This window comes from Hemiscyllium ocellatum, chromosome 20 (genome assembly GCF_020745735.1).
Source record: "Hemiscyllium ocellatum isolate sHemOce1 chromosome 20, sHemOce1.pat.X.cur, whole genome shotgun sequence".
Taxonomy (NCBI): Eukaryota; Metazoa; Chordata; class Chondrichthyes; order Orectolobiformes; family Hemiscylliidae; genus Hemiscyllium; species Hemiscyllium ocellatum.
In genome coordinates this window covers 53,185,869-53,207,017 of record NC_083420.1, presented here as the reverse complement: position 1 = coordinate 53,207,017, position 21,149 = coordinate 53,185,869, and the positions used below count along the sequence as shown (strand labels likewise).

General features: G+C 41.9%; 1 protein-coding gene across 1 annotated transcript in view; it reads right to left on the bottom strand.

Moving 5' to 3' along the window:
• Positions 1-280: 280 nt before the first annotated feature.
• tbl3 (transducin beta like 3) overlaps positions 281-21,149 on the bottom strand; it is a 69,506-nt gene continuing 48,637 nt past the window's right edge. The window contains exons 19-23 of the mRNA XM_060840363.1: positions 19,705-19,808; positions 14,579-14,650; positions 8,110-8,268; positions 5,648-5,738; positions 281-1,568 (exon numbers count right to left, since the gene is read on the bottom strand). Coding sequence (XP_060696346.1) covers positions 1,193-1,568; positions 5,648-5,738; positions 8,110-8,268; positions 14,579-14,650; positions 19,705-19,808 — 802 coding nt within the window. The 3' untranslated portion in view covers positions 281-1,192. The remainder of the gene's footprint in view (positions 1,569-5,647; positions 5,739-8,109; positions 8,269-14,578; positions 14,651-19,704; positions 19,809-21,149) is intronic.

Genomic DNA, 21,149 nt, shown 5'->3' with positions numbered 1-21,149 from the left:
TGGTTTGAATCTGCCGCTTCCGGTTGTCAGTTGCTGTATGTTGCAGTGGTCGGTATATAGGGTCTAGTTCGATGTGTCTGTTGATAGAATTTGTGGATGAGTGCCATGCCCCTAGGAATTCCCTGGCTGTTCTCTGTTTGGCCTGCCCTATAATAGCGGTGTTGTCCCAATCGAATTCGTGTTGTTTGTCATCTGAGTGTACGGCCCCTAGGGATAGCTGGTCGTGTCGTTTCGTGGCTTGTTGGTGTTCATGGATGCGGGTTGTTAGCTGTCTTCCTGTTTGTCCTATGTAGTGTTTTGTGCAGTCTTTGCATGGGATTTTGTACACTACGTTGGTTTTGCTCATGCTGGGTATCGGGTCCTTTGTCCTGGTGAGTTGTTGTCTGAGAGTGGCTGTTGGTTTGTGTGCTGTTATGAGTCCTAGTGGTCGCAGCAGTCTGGCTGTCAGTTCAGAAATGCACAAAACACTACATAGAACAAACAGGAAGACAGCTAACAACCCGCATCCATGAACACCAACTAGCCACGAAATGACACGACCAGCTATCCCTAGTAGCCATACACTCAGATGACAAACAACACAAATTCGATTGGGACAACACCAGTATTATAGGGCAGGCCAAACAGAGAACAGCCAGGAATTCCTAGAGGCATGGCACTCATCCACAAATTCTATCAACAGACACATTGAACTAGACCCGATATATCGACCACTGCAGCGAACAGCAACTGACAACCGGAAGCGGCAGATTCAAACCACTATAAATGCCGGAGGAATCAGCACAGAAGCGCTTCACAGGAGGCTCCCAAGCACTGAAGATGTCACCTAGAAAGGGGACGAAACATTTGCAACAAAAACTCCCAGCTCGGCGAACAGAACCACAACAACGAGCACCCGAGCTACAAATCTTCTCACAAAATTTGAATTAAATAAGTGTTTAGCATTATGGAGGCTTTATTATAAAATTTCAGTTCTCAAATATAAAATCAGTCTTTCGTTTTATAAAAAGGCAATACTGCTGCTCTCACAGTAACAAAAAGAATTTGTAACTCAGAATATACATGCCTTAAACCTCTCCTTGTCATATCATATGGCTTCAAAGTCAGATCAATTTCATCAAACATACATCAATTAACAAGGATTTTACAGAACATCCAAAAGATGGCAGCATGTCAGGCACACGTCACTGCATCAATTCATTGGGAGAGATTTTGTCTTCTTTCTCACACTGGGCGGTGTTTGCTTTATTTTTCTTACAGATGTCTTTGCTCTTAGATCACCGGATTTTCTGTCTTCCTCGGAATCACTCTGACTTTCTGCTGCGAGCTCCAAATTCTCTTTGAGGTGCTCACAAGCTGACAGCAGGTGTTTCTGCTTGTGGCTGTTCCCTCTGTTTGATGCACGACTGTCACTGTCAATATCTGCATTTTTCCCAACCTCCTGCTTCTTGTTCTCCTGGGGGCAATTGGATCCTGGAGTAATTGCTGCTTTTCCGGCCCCAGTGGCTGCTTTGTCCATTGAAAAGAACGGCTCAATCTCCATGTCCCCAATGTGTATGTCTGAGTCACTAGGAAACAGCAGTTAAACTCCGGTGACAACTAGGCAGTACCAATAACTTGATGAAAAGGTCATTTTTAATTAATGAACCTGTTACTTCTATGTTTACATTTTAGTACTTTTAACAATCTGTGACCCTCTTAAGCTATCATCAGGAAAGGACTACACTTTTAAATATATATGCTCAGCCACACCTTTTGCAATGTTGAGGATGCAACTTTTTCAATACAATATTTAATGCTGCACGGAGTAAAACATCACACCAGGAACTTTGATTCATTAGTTACCACCAAACTATTTTCAGTATTTTACCAATTTTATCCTGAACTTGGTCCCAAGCTCTGGTTTCAGCCCAATGTAATTTTTATTGAAGTCTTCAGTGCTTACAGCCCTGAATTCCACAACTCTCATCTATCATTCAGTTATCTTATAGAAGACCTGGCTCTATTAGCTGAGGAACAGAGTTTAAGAGCACTGGAGGTTGCGCTGGAACTGTATAAATCATTGGTTAGATCACAGCTACAGAACTTGCAATTGTGGGATCCACATTGTAGGAAGATGTCTTAACATCGGAGAGGGTGCAGAGGAGATTTACCCAGGGTGTTGCCTGAGCTGGAGTGCTTTAGCTATGAAGAGAAATTGGACAGCCTGGGGCCGTTTTCCTTACTGCATAGGAAACTGATTCAATGCTAAAATTGAGTTGAATGAAAATATGAAGGACATAAATAGAGTAGACAGGAGGAGATTTTCCACTTGGTGGAGGGATTATTGTCGGGGGGGGGGGGGTGGGGGGGAGAATAAATTTACAGTTTAGAGTCATCGAGATGTATAGCATGGAAACAGATCCTTCGGTCCAACCCGTCCATGCTGACCACATATCCCAACCTGATTTAGTTCCACTTGCTAGTACCCATCCCATATCTCTCCAAATCTTTCCTATTCAGATGCATTTAAAATCCTGCAATTGTACTAGCCTCTACTTCCCCTGGCAGCCCATTCCACACATACACCACCCTTTGCATGAAAAAGTTGCCCCTTAGGTCTCTTTTATATCTTACCCCTTTCACCCTAAATCTATTCTAGTTCTGGACTTCCCACCTCAGGGAAAAGACCTTGTTTATTTATCCTATCCATGCCTCTCATGATCTTATAAATCTTTATAAGGTTCCAACACTCCAGTGAAAAATGCCCCAGCCTATTCAACCTCTCCCTACTGCTCAAATCCTCCAAACCTGGCAACATCCTTGCAAATATTTTCTGAACCCTTTCCAATTTCACAACATCTTTCCGATAGGAAGGAGACCAGAATTGCACACAATACTCCAAACACGGCCTAACAATGTCCTGTATAGCCGAAACATGACCAATTGTACTCAATACTCTGACCAATAAAGGAAAGCATACCAAACGCCTTCTTCACTATCCTAGCTACCTGTGATTCTGCTTTCAAGGAGCTATGAACCTGCACTCCAAAGTCTTTGCTCAGCAACACTCCCTAGGACCTTACCATTAAGTCCTGCTAAGATTTGCCTTCCCAAAATGCAGCACCTCTCATTTATCTAAATTAAACTCCATCTGACACTCCTCAGCTCATCGGCCCATCTGATCAAGGTCCCGTTGTAATCAGAGGTAAACTTCTTCACTGTCCATTACACCTCTAATTTTGGTATGATCTGCAAACTTACTAACTGTACCTCTTAAGCTCACATTCAAATCATTTATATAATTGATTAAAGGTAGTGGGCCCAGCCCAAATCCTTGGGGAACTCCACTGGTCACAGGCCTCAAATCTGAAAAACCATCCTCTGTCTTCTACCTTTGAACCAGTTCTGTATCCAAATGGCTAGTTGTCCCAGTATTCCATGAGATGTAACCTTGTTAACCAGTCTCCTTGTCAAACGCCTTACTGAAGTCCATATAGATCACATCCACTGCTCTGCCTCATCAATCCTCTTTGTTACTTCTTCAAAAAACTCATTCAAGTTTGTGGGACACGATTTCCCCTGCAGAAAGCCATATTAAATATCCCTCACCAGTACTTGCCTTTCCAAATACATGTGAGGAGAAGAAGAAGAATTTTTCACCCAGAGGGTAACGGGAATTCAGAACTCACTGCCTATAAGAATGATAGACGCAGAAACCCTCATAACATTTAAAAAGTATTTAGATATGCATTTGCGATGACAAGGCACATAAGGCCGAGGGCCAACTGTTGGAAAATGGAATTAGTGTTAGGGGTCAGTCATGACCAGCACATAATTGATGGGTTGAAGGGCTTGATTATGTGCAGTCAACCTCTATGGCTCAAAACCTGCTGTTGTGAAACTTGAAAGAGATCAGAAAAGATTTATGAGGATGTTGCCAGGCTTCGGGGGTTTGAGCTACAGGGAGAGGCTGAACAGGCTGGCGCTGTTTTCTTTGGAACGTCAGAGGCTGAGGGGTGACCTTATAGAGGTTTATAAAATCATGAGGGGCATGGATAGGGTAAATAGACAAAGTCTTTTCCCTGCGGTGGGGAGGTCCAGAACTCGAGGGCATAGGTTTAGGGTGAGAGGGGAAAGATTTAAGAGGGACCTAAGGGACAACGTTTTCACGCAGAGGGTGGTGTGTTGTATGGAATGAGCCACCAAAAGGAAGTGGTGGAGGCTGGTCCAATTCCAACATTTAAAAGGCATCTGGATGGGTATATGAATAAGAAGGGTTTAGAAGGAAATGGGCCAAGTGCTGGCAAATGGGACTAGATTAGATGAGGGTAGCTGGTTGGCATGGACGAGTTGGACGAAGGATCTGTTTCCATGCTGTACATCTCTATGAGACAAAAATCTGGCATGGATTTGGGAGAGCATTCAGAACACAAGTAGAAGAAGGGGAGCATTGAGATGGGACACCAGTTTGCAAGGTCAGAGGGCTTGGAGGCATCTTTTATTTTAAATTCTTTTGGTAACGTGGCAAGGTTAATGGGAACACATATAATGTTGGGGAAGAAAGGCAGATGCTCCAAGCCAGGGTCTGAGTGAAACCTGACGGGAGGACAGGCTGTGCAGACAGAATTGCAGCTTTGCAGGAATGTGGGTGAACCAATAGGGATAGCTGATCGGAGATTCCCAATCTTGGTGATACCGAATGCCATGAACTCCTTACACTTGCCAGAGACAAAGGTGGAAGCGACAGGAAGGAGATTTGCAACGTAGCTCTCCAGAGATGTTAAACCTGAGAGGGTGCACAAGTGGTTTACAAGGATGTTGCCAGGGGTTGGAGGATCTGAGCTACAGGGAGACGCTGAACAGGCTGGAGCCATTTTCCCCGGAGTTTTGGAGGATGAGGGGTGACCTAATAGAGGTTTATAAAATCATGAGGGATATGGATAGGTTAAATAGACAAGGGCTTTTCCCTGGGATGGGGGAACCCAAAACTAGAGGGCATAGGTTTATGGTGAGAGGGGAAAGATTTAAAAGAGATCTAAGGGTCAACTTTTTCACATGGATGGTGCACGCATGGAATGAGCTGCCAGAGGAAGTGGAGGAGGTTGGTACAATTACAACATTTAAATGGCATCTGGATGGATGAACAGGAAGGGTTTAGAGGGACATGGGCCAAATGCTAGCAAATGAGACGAGATCAGATTCGGATATTTGGTCAGCATGTATAAGTTGGACCAAAGGGTCTGTTGCTGTGCTCCATGGCTCTATGAGTGGAACAGCTGAGTATAATCCAGAAAAAGTTATGATTAAAGAATAATTGTGGAGCAGCTTTGCCAGTGACGAACCAGGTCTGACTGCATTTAATGGGCTCTAGCCACATGGAGGGATGGATGCTGTCATTTGTGAGCCAGGGTTGGTGGGGGGGAATAGCAAATTTTGATGGGGCAGTATGCCAAAGGTGAGGACAGGGATGGAAGACTGCAGATTGCTTTTTAACCAATTACAATGATAGAACCTATAAATGGCTTCATGTATTCAACTGAAGGTGCGACTATACCAAGTTACGACATTTTGGAATTAACAGAGTATTTCACAAGTTGCATGCCACTACATCACCAAACAAAGGGTGAACTCTGCGATACTACTGTTATATATAGCCTGTACTTACCAGGAGCTTCCAGTCAGTCTCATACTCTGCCACATATAGTCCAGAAACATCGAGGCCTGCAACAGTCTATTCACCCTCTGGAAATGTCGCTCTGGAAGCATTCAATAAAAGGCCATGAACTTCACACTAATTAAAACAAACAAAACTTCATCCCAGATGCTTCCTGGCTCTACCCATAACTGACAAAGTTAAGAACTAACATTTCAGGCACACATTGTTTAAATATGAAATAAAAGCTTTAATTTTTTTAAAATTCATTTACAGGATGTGGGTGTTGCTGGCTGGGCCTGCATTTAATGCCCATTCCTCATTGCCCAGAGGGCAGTTAAGAGCCAACCACATTGCTGTGGGTCTGGAGTCACATGCAGGCCCGACCAGGTAAGATGGCAGTTTCCATCCCGGAAGGACATTACTGAACCAGATGTTTGTTTCCAACAACTGACATCGTTTGTGGTCATCATTAGACTCTTAATTCCATATTTCTATTGAATTCAAATTCCACCATCAGCTGTGATGGGATTGGAACTGAAAAAATTAACAAATTTGAACCTAATAATTAACAAACATGAAAAAATGAGCCAGGTGTAACTATCTGGTGACCCTTTAGAATTAAGGTTTCTCAGCAAAGATGTATGAGGTGCACTTAGACAAGAGGAATGTAAAAGGCAAGCATTTGATTTAAATCCCAGAGGAACTAGACAGACAGTAGGGTTGCTTAAAGATCAACAAGGTTGTCTGTGGGTTGAGACTCAGGAGATGGGAGAGATGAGTATTTTGCATCAGTTTTAATGTGGAGAAAGAAATGGAGGCTAGAGAACCAAGGGAGATAAATATTGTTGATGTTTTAAAAACAGGTCACATTACAGAAGAGGATGTACTGAGAATCTTAGAAAACATAAAAGTTGGATAAATCTCCAGGACCTGATCTAATGTATCCCAGAACGCTGTGGGAAATTAGGGAAGAAATTGCGGAATGCCTAGCAGAGATATTTGTCTCACTTAGTTGAGGTACCAGAGGACTGTTGGGTGGCGAATGTTCTGCCTTTAATTTAAGAAGGGATGGAAGGAGAAGCCTGGAACTATGGATCTGTGAGCCTTCGACAAGGTTCAACATGTCAGACTGAATAGTAAAGTTAGATCACATGGGATTCAGGGTGAGCTCACCAATTGGATACAAATGCGAGCTATTGCATTTTGGGAAAACAAAGAAGGGCAGGACATATACAGTTAATGGTAGGCCCCTGGGTAATGTTGTAGGACAGGGAGATCTCGGGGTGCGGGTACATAATTCTTTGAAATCTGTGTCACAGATAGACAGGGTGGTTAAGAAGGCATTTAGCACGTTGGCCTTCAATTGTTCAGGCCTTTGAGTAGAGGAGTTGCAACATCTGGTTAAAGTTGCACAGAACACTGCTGAGGCCTCTTCTTGAGTACTGTGTGCAGTTCTGGTCACCCTGTTAAGGATATCATTAAACTGCAGAGGGTTCAGAAGAAAGTTTTCAGCATGTTACCGGATCTGGAGGGTGAGTGTTACAATGACAGGCTGGGACTTTTGTTTCATTGTAATGCAGGAGATTGAGGAGTGACCTTATAGAGGTTTACAAAATGAGGGGCATAGATAAGGTGAATAGACGAGGTCTTTTCCCTAAGGTTGGGGAGTTCAAAACTATGGGGCATATTTTAAAGGGGAGAGGAGAAAGTTTTTTTAAAGGACATGAGAGGCATCTTTTCTTCCACACAGGGTACTTCATGCGGTGCTGGATGCGGGTACAGTTACAACGTTTAAAAGATATTCGGATAAGTCATGAAAGACAGATTTGGAGGGATATGGGCCAAATGCAGGAAGGTGGGACTCTTATAATTCGGGATTATGTTCAACATGGACAAGTTGGACCAAAGGATCTGTTAATGTGCTGTTTGACTCTGTGATTATGTTTTCTGGGTTCTAGCTGACAGCGAAACAGGAAGTCTGATTTGAACCTGATACGAAGAGCTTTCATCGTATTTGTGACCTGATTTATCAACAGGAATCTTTGAACATAGCTCTCTTGAGGTCAAACTAATTGTGTAATACAATTGTGTAAAACGAAACGCTTCTTGTTATGGAATTAAGTCAAGAGGAAAGAAAACAAAACAAAAACAAGCAGGTACAATGAAATGCCTAGTGTTTTCTCGGTCTGACTCTTGCTACAAAGTTTCACAAACCGGGATTGGGCACAGACAAAGACTGGCTTTCAGGTGATTGCCTGCACCCTCCTTTGATGATTCAGTGTCTTACTGGTATTCACTGGTGAGTCCCACACCTGAGGAAGGTGGCACTGAAGGTGAGATTGCGGAAACAAACTGGCAAACATAAGCACTTCTTAATAAGTCAGGCAGTCCTTCAACAAAATAATAAGTTAAAAGATAAAGCGCGCAAGCACTTCTAAGAAAGAAAACAACAAGGATAATAGTTTAATTACCTGTATAAGGGATTAATCCTTCCAAAGCACCTTTAATCCCATTGTATTGAAGAAGTTGCTCAGGAGTTTCATTTTGTAGGAGGATCTGGACAATAGACTGAGCTTCATGACAGTGTTTAGAATTTGTGTTCCATACAGTGCAGAACTTTAACACAGACTCTGAGGAAGATAAAACAAATGAATCAGTCATTTAATGCAAACCGGAAGATACGTGGAGGATAGAAATCAGAAACAAACACAGCAGTTGCTGAAAAAGCTCAGCAGAAGTAGCAGCAACTGTGGAGAGAAGTCAGAGTTAATGTTTCGGGTCCAATGAAGGGTCACCGCACCCGAAACGTTAACTCTGATTTCTCTCCATAGGTGTGCCAGACCTGCTGAGCTTTTCCAGAAACCTCTGTTTTGTTATTATTTTAAGATAAAATGCAGTCACTTTGCAGATTTAGAGAAGAATGACTTTGTAATCATGGACATACTAGAACTGAACTGCCACGACATGCTCCCAGCCCATTGTAAAGGATCAAGGCATTTCACACACAATTACATTCATCTTAAATTGGGCTTTTGTTTGTGCTGATTCAAAACATACTTCAGCAAGTGGACCCTGTTCATTATACTGACTGCATCTGTAGATCAAATCAACCATCTCTACAAATTTCCACTATTTGCACCAGTTTGTAAATAATTCAAAAGGTTATTAAAATTGGGGTGCAGTGGTAGTATCCCTATCTGAGAGTCAGGAGACCTGGTTCAGGTCCCACCTGTGTTGGAGGTGTGCAATAAGCTGGTTGATTAGAAAACAGGTTAAAATTAAGCTTCTTTCGGCACAAGGACACCGATGGACATCTTTTAAAAGCCTTAAAATTTATCTTAAATTTACAAAATAAAACTGACTACAGTACACTATTCTAATTAATAAATTTGTTCTGTATGGCTTCTTAGACAGTCTTTTTCATAATCAAAACTATGGCGATGGCTGAGACACTGATTAAAACTGCCCATTTTTATTTAGTTTGAATTCTGGCTATTGAAGGAGTGCAGCGTAGGTTCACGAGGTCAATTCCTGGAATGGAGGGATTACCTTACACTGAAAGACTGAAGCGACTGGGCTTGTATACCCTTGAGTTTAGAAGACTGAGAGGGGATCTGATTGAGACATATAAGATTATGAAAGGATTGGACACTCTAGCAGCAGGAAACATGTTTCTGCTGATGGGTGAGTGCCAAACCAGAGGATACAGCTTAAAAATACGGGGTAGACCATTTAGGACAGAGATGAGGAGAAACTTCTTCACCAGAGAGTGATGGCTGTGTGGAATGCTCTGCCCCAGACATCAGTGGAGGCCCAGTCTCTGGATTCATTTAAGAAAGTGTTGGATAGAGCTCTCAAGGATAGTGGAATCAAGGGTTATGGAGATAAGGCAGGAACAGGATACTGATTAAGGATGATCAGCCATGATCATATTGAATGGCGGTGCAGGCTCGAAGGGCAGAATGGCCTACTCCTGCACCTATTGTCTATTGTCTATTGAATTATTATTACTAGATGAAAAGCTTTGTTGTGTGTGCAGTACAGGCAGATGATGCAATACAAAGTGCATTTGGTAATAGAACAAAAGGAATACAATGCTACAGCTGCAGGGACGGTGCACAGAGAGCCAGGTCCACATTAAATTTAAAATGGTGTGCGATAAATCTCATTTCAGCTTCATTAATAGAATAGTACAGAGTTAAAATTCCTCAAAAATGCTACCTGGATGCACCAGTACCTTTGGTAATAAGCAAGTCTGTTTGAGTATGAATTTTGCAAAGAAAGGAACCAGTCTTTTTGAAACCAGTTGAACTTGAAGAACAGCTGTTAATAACTGCACCCAAAGCAGGAACTCTGCCAAAATGCTGGGTCACTTAAGGCAAGCCAGCCCAGGCATTTTGGCATGAAATGACAAACTGGGAAGTCCGTAGACAATCCCGATTTAGTACTTAGCTTCTCAATGATAGAAGAGTGCAATTATTTATTTTTACAAACAGCGACATCTGACCACGTTGTCATCATCAACATTCTTTTAGTTTTCTGGTTTTGACAGAAGTGTTAAATATAGAGTCTTCCCTTTCATTTTTGCATTTTGATTTCAATGTAAGCTGATCACCATGCATGACCTAAAGAGAAAGAGGGCTTACAAAAGAAAACTATATGCAACAGGAGTGTCAGTGGTAACTGCATTGTGTGTGGTAGGTATTTTAGTGTCTGCACCTGGACAAATCCATGATATATTTCCATTAAACTCATTGAGCCTTGCTTGCTTACTCAGCCATTCAGGGACAGCTAGCTTGGGTGACAAACTGGATTCAAAATGTACGTCCTAAGCATGATCTGCCTTGACAAATCAATAATAAGCTTGACTAGAAGCCAGAGTTTTCCAGAACAGAAACAGACCCTTCAGCCCAACTCATCCATGCTGACCAGATATCCTAAATTAATCTCGCAGCATTTGGCCTTTATCCCTCCAAACCCTTCCTATTCCTATACCCATGCAGATATCTTTTTACTGTTGTAATTTTGCAAGGCTCCACTGCTTCCTCTGGCAGCTCATTCCACAGCAACATCCTTGTAAATCTGTTCTGAACCTTTAAGTTTCATAACATCTTTCCTGTAGCAGGGAGAGCAGAATTGAATATAGTATTCCAAAAGTGTGCTAACCAATGTCCTGTACAGCCGTAACATGACCTCCCAACTCCCATACTCAATGCATTAGCCAATAAAGGCAAGTGTACCAAGCGCCTTCCTCGGCACCATGTCTACATGTGACTCCATTTTCAATGAACTATGAACCTGCACCCAAGGTCTCTTTGTTCAGCAACACTCTCAGGACCCTACCATTAAGGTGCAAAATTCCTGCCCTGGCTTGTCTTACTAAAATGCAGCACCTCACATTTATCTAAATTAAACTTCATCTGTCACTCCTCAGCCCACTGGCCCATCTGATCAAGGTCCCATTGTACTTTGAGGTAACCTTCTTCACTGTCCATTAAGCCACCTTTTTTTGGTGTCATCTACAAATGTACTAACCATACTCAGGGCATGGTTAGGAACTTGGGACTGAGATATCATAGTAAAACAGAAACAGGGCTCAGGGATGGGCAGGACCAGCAGCTTAATGTTCCAGGCTAAACATGCTACAGGAAGGATAGAAAGGGAGGCAAGGGAGGAGGGGGAGTGGCATTTTTGATAAGGGACAGCATTACAGCTGTGCTGAGGGTGGGGGGAGAGGATATTCCCAGAAATACATCCAGCGAAGTTATTTGGGTGGAACTGAGAAATAAGAAAGGGATGATAACTTTATTGGGATTGTATTATAGACCCCCTAACAGTCAGAAAGAAATTAAGAAACAAACTTGTAAGGAGCTCTCAGTTATCTGTAAGAATAATAGGGTTGTTATGGTAGGGCATTTTAACTTTCCAAACATCGACTGGGACTGCTATAGTGTTAAGGGTTTAGATGGAGAGGAATTTGTTAAGTGTGTACAAGGCAATTTTCTGATGTAGTATGTGGATATACCTACTAGAGAAAGTGCAAAACTTGACCTACTCTTGGGAAATAAGGCAGGGTAGGTGACAGGTGTCAGTGGGGGAGCACTTTGGGGCCAGCAACCATAATTCTATTAGATTTAAAATAATGATGGAAAAAGATAGACCAGATCTAAAAGTTGAAGTTCTAAATTGGAGAAAGGCCAATTTTGACGGTATTAGACAAGAACTTTTGAAAGCTGATTGAGGACAGATGTTTGCAGGTAAAGGGATGGCTGGAAAATGGGAAGCCTTCAGAAATGAGATAATGAGAATCCAGAGAAAGTATATTCCTGTTAGTGTGAAAGAAAAGGCTGGTAGGTACAGGGAATGCTGGATGACTAAAGAAATTGAGGGTTTGGTTAAGAAAAAGAAGGAGGCATGTGTAAGGTATAGACAGGATAGATCAAGTGAATCCTTAGAAGAATATAAAGGAAGTAGGAGTATACTTAAGAGGGAAATCAGGGGGGCAAAAAGGGGCAAATAGAATTAAGGAGAACCCAAAGAGTTTTTACAAATACATTAAGGACAAAAGGGTAACTAGGGAGAGAATAGGGCCCCTCAAAGGTCAGCAACGCGGCCTTTGTGTGGAGCCACAGAAAATGGGATAGATGCTAAATGAATATTTTGCATCAGTATTTACTGTGGAAAAAGATATGGAAGATATAGACTGTAGGGAAATAGATGATGACATCTTGCAAAATGTCCAGATTACAGAGGAGGAAGTGCTGGATGTCTTGAAATGGGTAAAAGTGGATAAATCCCCAGGACCTGATCAGGTGTACCCTAGAATTCTATGGGAAGCTAGAGAAGTGATTGCTGGGCCATTTGCTGAGATATTTGTATCATCGATAGTCACAGGTGGGATGCCGGAAGACTGGAGGTTGGCAAACGTGGTGCCACTGTTTAAGAAGGGTGGTAAAGACAAACCAGGGAACTATAGACCAGTGAGCCTGACGTCGGTGTTGGGCAAGTGTTTGGAGGGAACCCTGAGGGTCAGAATGTACATGTATTTGGAAAGGCAAGGACTGATTAGGTAAGTCAACATGGCTTTGTGAATGGGAAATCATGTCTCACAAACTTGTTTGAGTTTTTTGAGGAAGTAACAAAGAGGATTGATGAGGGCAGAGCGATAGATGTGATCTATCTGGACTTCAATAAGGCATTTGACAAGGTTTCCCCAGGGACATTGTTTAGCAAGGTTAGATCTCACGGAATACAGGGAGAACTAGCCAGTTGGATACAGAACTGGCTCAAAGGTAGAAGACACAGGGTGGTGGTGGAGGGTTGCTTTTCAGACTGGAGGCCTGTGACTAGTGGAGTGCTTGGTGGATTGGCCATGCTAAATTGCCCTTCGTGTCCAGGGATGTGCAGGCTGGGTGGGGAAAGATATAAAAGAGACTTACGGGGGATCTTATTCACAGAGAGGATGGTACGTGTACGGAATGAGCTGCCAGAGGAAGTGGTGGAGGCTGGTACAAATGCAACATTTAAGAGGCATTTGGATGGGTATATGAATAGGAAGGGTTTGGAGGGATATGGGCTGGGTGCTGGCAGGTGGGACTAGATTGGGTTGGGATATCTGGTCGGTATGGACGGGTTGGACCAAAGGGTCTGTTTCCATGCTATACATCTCTATGACTCTATCCCTCCCACTTTCATATCCAAATCATTTATATAAATAACAAAAAGCAGTGGATCTTAATTACTGAACCTTGAATACAAAGATCTAGATGACACTTCAGTGCAGCACCGAGGAGTGGGAGTGCTGCACTATCACACAAGACGGTTTTTTGATGAGATGTTAAACAGAGGCTCTCAGGTGGGTATAAAGATCTCCTGATACTAGTTCAAAGAGAATCTGAGACAACATTCATCTCTCAACCAATAACACTACAACAGATTACTGGATATTACTCAAAGCATCCCTACAGTGCTGATGCAGGCCATTCAGCCCATCAAGTCCACACCAACTCTCCAAAGAGCAGCTACCCAGACCCTTATCCTCATTACCCTGCATTTCCCATAGCCAACCCACCCAGCCTGCACATTCCTGGGACACTAAGGGCAATTTAGCAAGGCCTATCCACCGAAGCTACATATCTTTGGATAGTGGGAGGAAACCGGAGCACCCGCAGGAGAATGTGCAAACTCCACAGACAGCCGTCCAAGGCCGGAATCGCACCCATGTGCCTGGTGCTGGGAGACAGCTTTGCTAACACTGAGCCACCCCAGATTAACTCTCTCATTACTGGTGACAGACAGAACTTGGCATGTCCTGAGGTTGTTTACGGTGTGAGACAAGTTTGTTGCTTGATTACTTTAACCAGAAGGAAAAGTTTCTATTGAATTCCATAACCATTTATATACCTTGATTAGATCACCACTCTTCCTCCTGATCTCAATGGAGTTTAAAGGTATTTAAATATCCTCATCCTCCTGATTCCCAAAACTGATCAATATTCCAGCTGATGTCAGAATAAGGCTCTATATAGCTAAAGCCCCTTGAAACACAGACCAATATTTTATTAGACTTTAATGATTACTTTTTGTAGCTTTGTACTAGTTGAGAAAACAGTTCACCACCACCTTCACATGGGCATTTAGAGATGGGCAATAAATACTGGTCCAGCGAGTGGTGCCCACATCCCGTGGAAGAGTTTTATCATTGAAGTGACAGCAATGTGTCCACAGAGCTTTGGCACAGCCAACCGATCTAGGTGGCTGAATCTCTTGTCAAATGAAACAATTTCTCTCTCTCGGATACAAAGTGGATAACCACGAACAACCCATGTTGAACTGTGACCCAATCACTTAGAGGCCTTTGCAACCTTCTTGTAATTGGCACATTCTGTTTAAATTTTACATCTGGTACCAGTCCAACTTTGTCAATGAGAATACTCATACCTTTCTGATCTTGTCGCAACTTGAGGATTGTTGATTCCAGCCTTTCACGTCCCTTAGCTTCACGAAATATAGCTATGGAAAAAGAGCAACAAATAATTACTTTACATTAATATAATTATATTTCATAAGCACAATATTTTGAAATAGGATTTATTTTGTTCCTGCAGTAAGAAATCATTGCTTAACATGTCACCTATAACTTGTATGATTTCAATTTTATTTACATATAAATTTGTAAAGTTAACAGAACAATAGCTTTAGAAATCCACTGTGTAATGTTTAGGTCTGAATTATAATTTTAGACTTACAATATTTCTATAACATTATATTTCACTAGTTGTAATACACCAACAGATGTGAAACTAGGCTTGAAAGATTATGTTCTTTAATCAATGTGTCAGTCAGAGACTTCAACCTGGACCTTCTGGCCCAGAGGTAGGGTCAAACCTGCTGTGCCAACACTGACAGTGGTCATTGCTGAGGTGTCTGCAAGCTGTTTTTAACCTGATTGACAGACGCAATATGTAACCTATAGTTTGGTCAGGAATATACAAGACTTGCTGGTTGGCAATTGTACCGTGTCTCCATCAGGTGCATTTCTGTGGGCTTTTGAAAAACACAGGAAGGAGATACCACTGTGAATTTATCTAAAGCTGTATTTACAATCCTTGTGACCACACAATCGCTAAACTATACACTGTTTATTGAAGAATGCACTCTGAAGTTTTAATTTAATTCATTCATGGGATGGGAACATTACCCGGGGTTCTAAGTTGGGAAGAGTAGGATTGTCTACAGGAATGACCCGGAGAGACTATCTATTGCAAACACTGGAAAATTGTGTCACCTAGTTAAGAGAAATTGGTTAATGAGATTAAATTTTCATCTTTCAGTCAGCTGTGCCACTGTTTTCCACTTCAGGTCAATGGAGAAAGTGGGAGATATATATAAGAGACTGATAAAATTGGAAAGTGTTATCAGAGTACCCATACTCTCAAACTTCTTCAGCCTCTCTACATATCTGATTCAAATGACCCTGTAACTTAAAGCTTTTCTTAAAATTACGTCCAGTTTTGAACATAAAGGAATGTACATACCAGAAATTATCTTTGCAAGTCAGAAAGGAAAAAATACCATCTGGTCAACATTAGGCTGGACACTGAGGCCAGTTCTGGGTTTGGACCTCTTTTGATTGTTGACTGCAAAGTTGTAGGCCACCCTAGTGTTACTCACAATTTGGAGAAGGTGAAAAATTGGCAAGGTCCCATCCAGACCCAACTCCCAATCCTTCTTCCCTTTCACAACATCAATCCATGTCACTCTGGAGGAACACTTCTCCCTTCTGGTCAGACAAGAACAAACATTGGGGCCTTCGCCGAAATTGCTCAAGACCCAGTGCCAAAAAAGCGATTCTCATGTCCCCCACTTGTATCTGAAAGTTGCAAAAAAAAAGGTCCCAAAGCTGCTCGATATCCCTGTTTAACAGAGTTCGTTAGCCTGTCACTCGCTGGAGACAAGAACTGCTTGAAAATGCTGCAAGTAGACTTTAAACATTTATGGGAAAGCCAAGATCTATTTTCTGAATTTTGTTTTCAGATAATAAATGGGCAGCCAAAAGGTGAAAAGCCTCTTTATGTCTCATAATACCTCTGAACTAAAAGCACGATGCCCCCATTATCTCTTGACTGTTGATATAATTAGCCCTGCTGTCCATATTTATATCATGCTCCATCTATTCAACAACCCATCAAAACCCAGCTGCTTTTCCCTCCTCTTGCCACGTTCAATCATTCCTAACACCTAGAGCTTCATAGCTAGGTGATTCTTTCACTACAACCCACAGTCATGTCATAGGAGGAAATAAAGCCCAGATAAGTCTCAAAGCCAGTAGGAGAAATGACAACCTTCCCTCAAACTGAACTTCAATCTGTCTGGACCAATGATCTTCCCAGTAGATGTTCCACAGCAATTGGCATTTAATGTCATAACTATGCCAATAACTGTGGCAAAATGGTGATGATACCAATCATAAAGCGTGCCAAACCAGTGAATCAAATGGTTAAAAAAAAAACACAAATGTATGTGACTTGGAATTTGTAGAATGGTAAGAGATTAAGCTAATAATTTTTGGCTAAGTCACCAGGGAATGAGTGTTTTTCATTTCAATTTAAGTATCTGTTGTGGTTGATTCTGCACAAATTCGGAAGCTGCAGTCTGACCATCGCCACCCTTTCCAATACTCTTGCATTGTCTCTTCTCGGCTCACTTTGTTTCAAGACTCATTTTCCTCTTGGGCTGAGCTCCACTGAATAATGATAAGCATCATTCAGAGTACTTTCAATAAACACAGAGAAGCCTTGGGCCTGATAGAAAACATTAAACATGGTTACGTTTGATAACCTGACCCAGACTTTTGGTGCCATCAGAACAGTAGATAAGGAAGAATGAACAAATACCTTATACTTTTAAAAATGTGTTCACTCCTGGAATGTGAGCATTATAGATAAGGCTAACATTGGTTGCCAATTCCTAATTGTCCTTGAGGTGGCTATGCTGAGCTACCTTCTCACACCAATGCAATCCTGTGAGGGCACCCACAGTGTTGCGAGGAAGTGAGTTCCAGAGTTTTGACCCAGCGACAGTGAAGGAATGGTGACAAAATTCCAGATCAGGGTGATTTGCAGCTTGGAGGCAAAATTGCAGGCCGTGGTGTTACCATAAATCTGCTGCCCTCGTCTTTCTATAGATGATAGGGGTCACAGGTGCTGTCATAAAGGTGGAGTTCTCCAAATGCTTTTGACACAGTGGCATGTGAAGGACTGTGCACTCTAAGTAAGTCTTCACTGTGCCAAAGGCAATATTGAGAGTTGGCTGACAAACTGCAGTTTTAACGGGACCGCTTCCGAGAGGAACTCTCAGGTCCTTGCATACAAATCCAAGCCAACATGTAGGTACAATGAACAATTAGGAAGGCACATGGTATAGTAGATTTTAGTGCAAAGGGCTTCGAATATAAAACTAAAGAGGTCTTGCTCCAATTTTATTCGACTTAAGTGAGGCCAGACCTGGGGTACTCCACAGTTTGGACTCCTGACTTAAGGAAGGACATACTTAGCCTATGCAAGACAAAGATTGGTTCTTAAGATGAAAGTACTGCAGAGTGATGAGATTGAGTAAAATGGATCTGGAGTTGCCGAGGTTCAGCACAGTGAGGAACCACAGAAGACTGTGCAAGGACAGAAACCAGATGTTGACAGGCTGTCTCCCCTAGATATAGAGTGTAAAATCAGGGATCATACTGTCAGGTTAAGAGTTCAGCCATTTAGGATTAAGATGAGGAGAAATTCTTCCTTCAGAGGATTGTGCTCTTTGAAACATAGCCTAACGAGGCTCAGCGTGTGGAGTGTGCCCAGGGCTGAGATCAGTACGTTTTCGGACTTTGTTCGAATAGATTGGGAAAAGCAGAGCTGAGGGAGAAAGACCTGACCGTAATGAGTGCTCCAGAAGACTAAACAGGCTATAGGTGCAAATCCTGCTCGAGCCCTTATATTCTTCAGATATTGTTGTGCCGTGAGACAGAACTGGCTGAGAGTGGGAGAGGCTGTGGGGAAATGTGCTTCAGGTCATCAAAACCAAGTTGAACATCATTAACATTCAAGCATTTAGACTTGCAGTAAGATATATGCAGTTAGAATGAGGGGTCAACTGCTCGAATTGAAAACATGGATTAAGCAATGTTATCCTCCTTAGCGAATTGGTAATCTATTGAACAACATCCCAAAACTATTTGGGAGGACTGACTGCTTACTGCTGCTATAGACCAGACCAAACCTCCTCAAAAACATATCAGAGAGTACCTAGATCCTAAATTTTATCTTATTTAAAGGCAAGTGTAAGGTGTTACGTTCCACACGTGATTCGATTGGTCAAACTCCTAGCTTTAAGCAAAATACACTTTATTGACACCACAGCTAAAATACAAAAAAAAATTGGCGTACGTATTTCAATCAGACTTCAAGTTAACAAAATAACACAATTAACTACTATTCATCAACTATTCCAATGTAGCAGCATCCCATAAACACAAAGGCAAGTACAGCAAAATGGATTTCCCTCACTTGCTATCTCCTCCAATTCAGAAGAAGGAACACTGACAGATTGAATCCCACAGCAGAGAGATCTCAAGCTTTCTACAGCAGCAGTAGAGAGAGAGCTGTATCCAGCAACTTCAAGAACCCTAACATCATCAACTGAAAGGAGGATCTAAAACCCTAACTCCACCCACTCACGCTTTTGTCTAATTTTGTTTTAAATTCTGAAGCTATTCACTCTGCTTCCCATGGAGCAGACACCTTAACACCAAGTTTATAACTTACCTTTTACAGAACCAGAACAGAACAACTTTCTTTATTATCACACAACCCTTTGAACTGTGGTTAGATACATCTTTGGAAAGGGAGAAATCATGGCTGAACAAAAGCAGGATTTTGGTTGGAACCAAAGGTTTTGAGGCCTCCTCAGATTTGCCTGTTTATATATATTTGAGGATTTGGAGCAGGATTTGGACAAAGGAGGTCTCTATCTTTTTATTGTCAATCCCCAGAGAAGTGAGAATATAAAAGGACCTGATGGCTTTTAAAAGGAGATATAAGTATGTAAAAGATCCTGGGGCACTTGAAGAAAAAGCAGAGTTTGCTTAGCATTGTGGCCAACTCTCATTTCTCCCAATATCACCAACACTGACTATTCATCTGTGAACAAACATTTACCAGTGATATTAATTCAGCATGAATTCAATGGTGACAAAGCAATTTTGAGAAACTCTGGAAGCTGTGTGGGGCTTTCATCTCCAGGCTCTGTAATATCATTCAGATTTTGGGTCTTTCCAAGTTACATGTGGTTGCCAAAATGCTGACTGATCAACTTTGTATATGTCATTTTTGGACTTGGAGGTGAGTTTTTGCAGCCAGATCATCTTCCTGCCACTAACCCTCTTCGTTTGTCTGGGCTGGACACTGCATCGGTACACAATGGCTTGCCTGGACCAGTGGCCGGGTTCATCCACAGCAGTGAGGTTTACAGAACAAACAAAAGCAATGATAACAAGACTTCAATGTTGTGTTTACCTTTAATTACCGTAAGCACAGTCTGAGGTTGGTCCAAAGAAATTGCCAATCCCAAAGCCTTCACATATTTCTTCTCGTGCAATAAATTAGATAATTCTTGGTGCCTTAAAATAGAAAAAAGATCAACTTTACTGATATAATTGCAAGTGTACTTGTTTTTCCCCTGGTCAATGTTGACTAAAACATTTAAAACCAGAAACGTATATGGCATCTTCTTGTTGAAAAGGTTGTCCTTTGAGATGGCTCAAACAAATGTCATCAATTTTAAACAGTTACAAAAGTACAAAACCATCAACAACTTAACACCCAGGTCCCGAAGTCTTCCTCTAGTTCCTACCCCTTGCTGCCCTATCAATGAAATCAAAAGGTCTCTATTTCTTCAATAATTTGAAGAAAACCTACAATTCTTCATCACTAATGAATGAATGAGCAAGCAAATTTCATCACATTTTTGAAAAGCGTTAATTTAAGACCTCGCGTGTTTAATCCTATGTTACATTCTGATCAAAATACAATGTTAGGCAATTGATAATATCATTTTCACAATGTCATGATGAATGTCAAATAAGTTAATGCTTGGCTTAATTATGACCAAAATATTTCTTCTACATGACTTAATTCCATCCAGAAGAACAGGATAAATAAAAACTGCATTCTCTGCGGTGCCTCCCTTGTCAAACAATGTCAAAACAAGACTTCAGGAGAAGCGTATTCTAAACTAAAACAATAGAACATCGAACAATACAGCACAGAACAGGCCCTTCCACCCACGATGTTGTACCGAACATTTGTCCTAGCTTAAGCACCTATCCATGTACCTATCCAATTGCCACTTAAAGGTCACCAATGATTCTGACTCTGCCATTCCCACAGGCAGCGCATTCCATGCCCCCACCACACTCTGGGTAAAGAACCCACCCCTGACATCCCCCCTATACCTTCCATCCTTCACCTTAAATTTATGTCCCCTTGTAACACACTGTTGTACCTGGGGAAAAAGTCTCTGACTGTCTACTCTATCTATTGTCCTGATAATCTTATAAACCTCTATCAAGTCACCCCTCATCCTTTGCCATTCCAATGAGAAAAGGCCTAGCACTCTCAACTTATCCTCATACGACCTATTCTCCATTCCAACCAACATCCTGGTAAATCTCCTCTGCACCCTCTCCAAAGCTTCCACATTTTTCCTAAAGTGAGGCGACCAGAACTGCACACAGTACTCCAAATGTGGCCTTACCAAGGACCTGTACAGCTGCAACATCACCTCACGACTCTTGAATTCAATCCTTCTGCTAATGAACGTTAAAATGATACAACGGATGACACAATCTATGCAATGTTAAGCAATGAGTTCAAATCATTGTGCGATCTTTACAATGTCTGAACTACCAATGTAATGTGGATCAATATGCAACCTCATGTATAATTCATTGTTGGCGCTT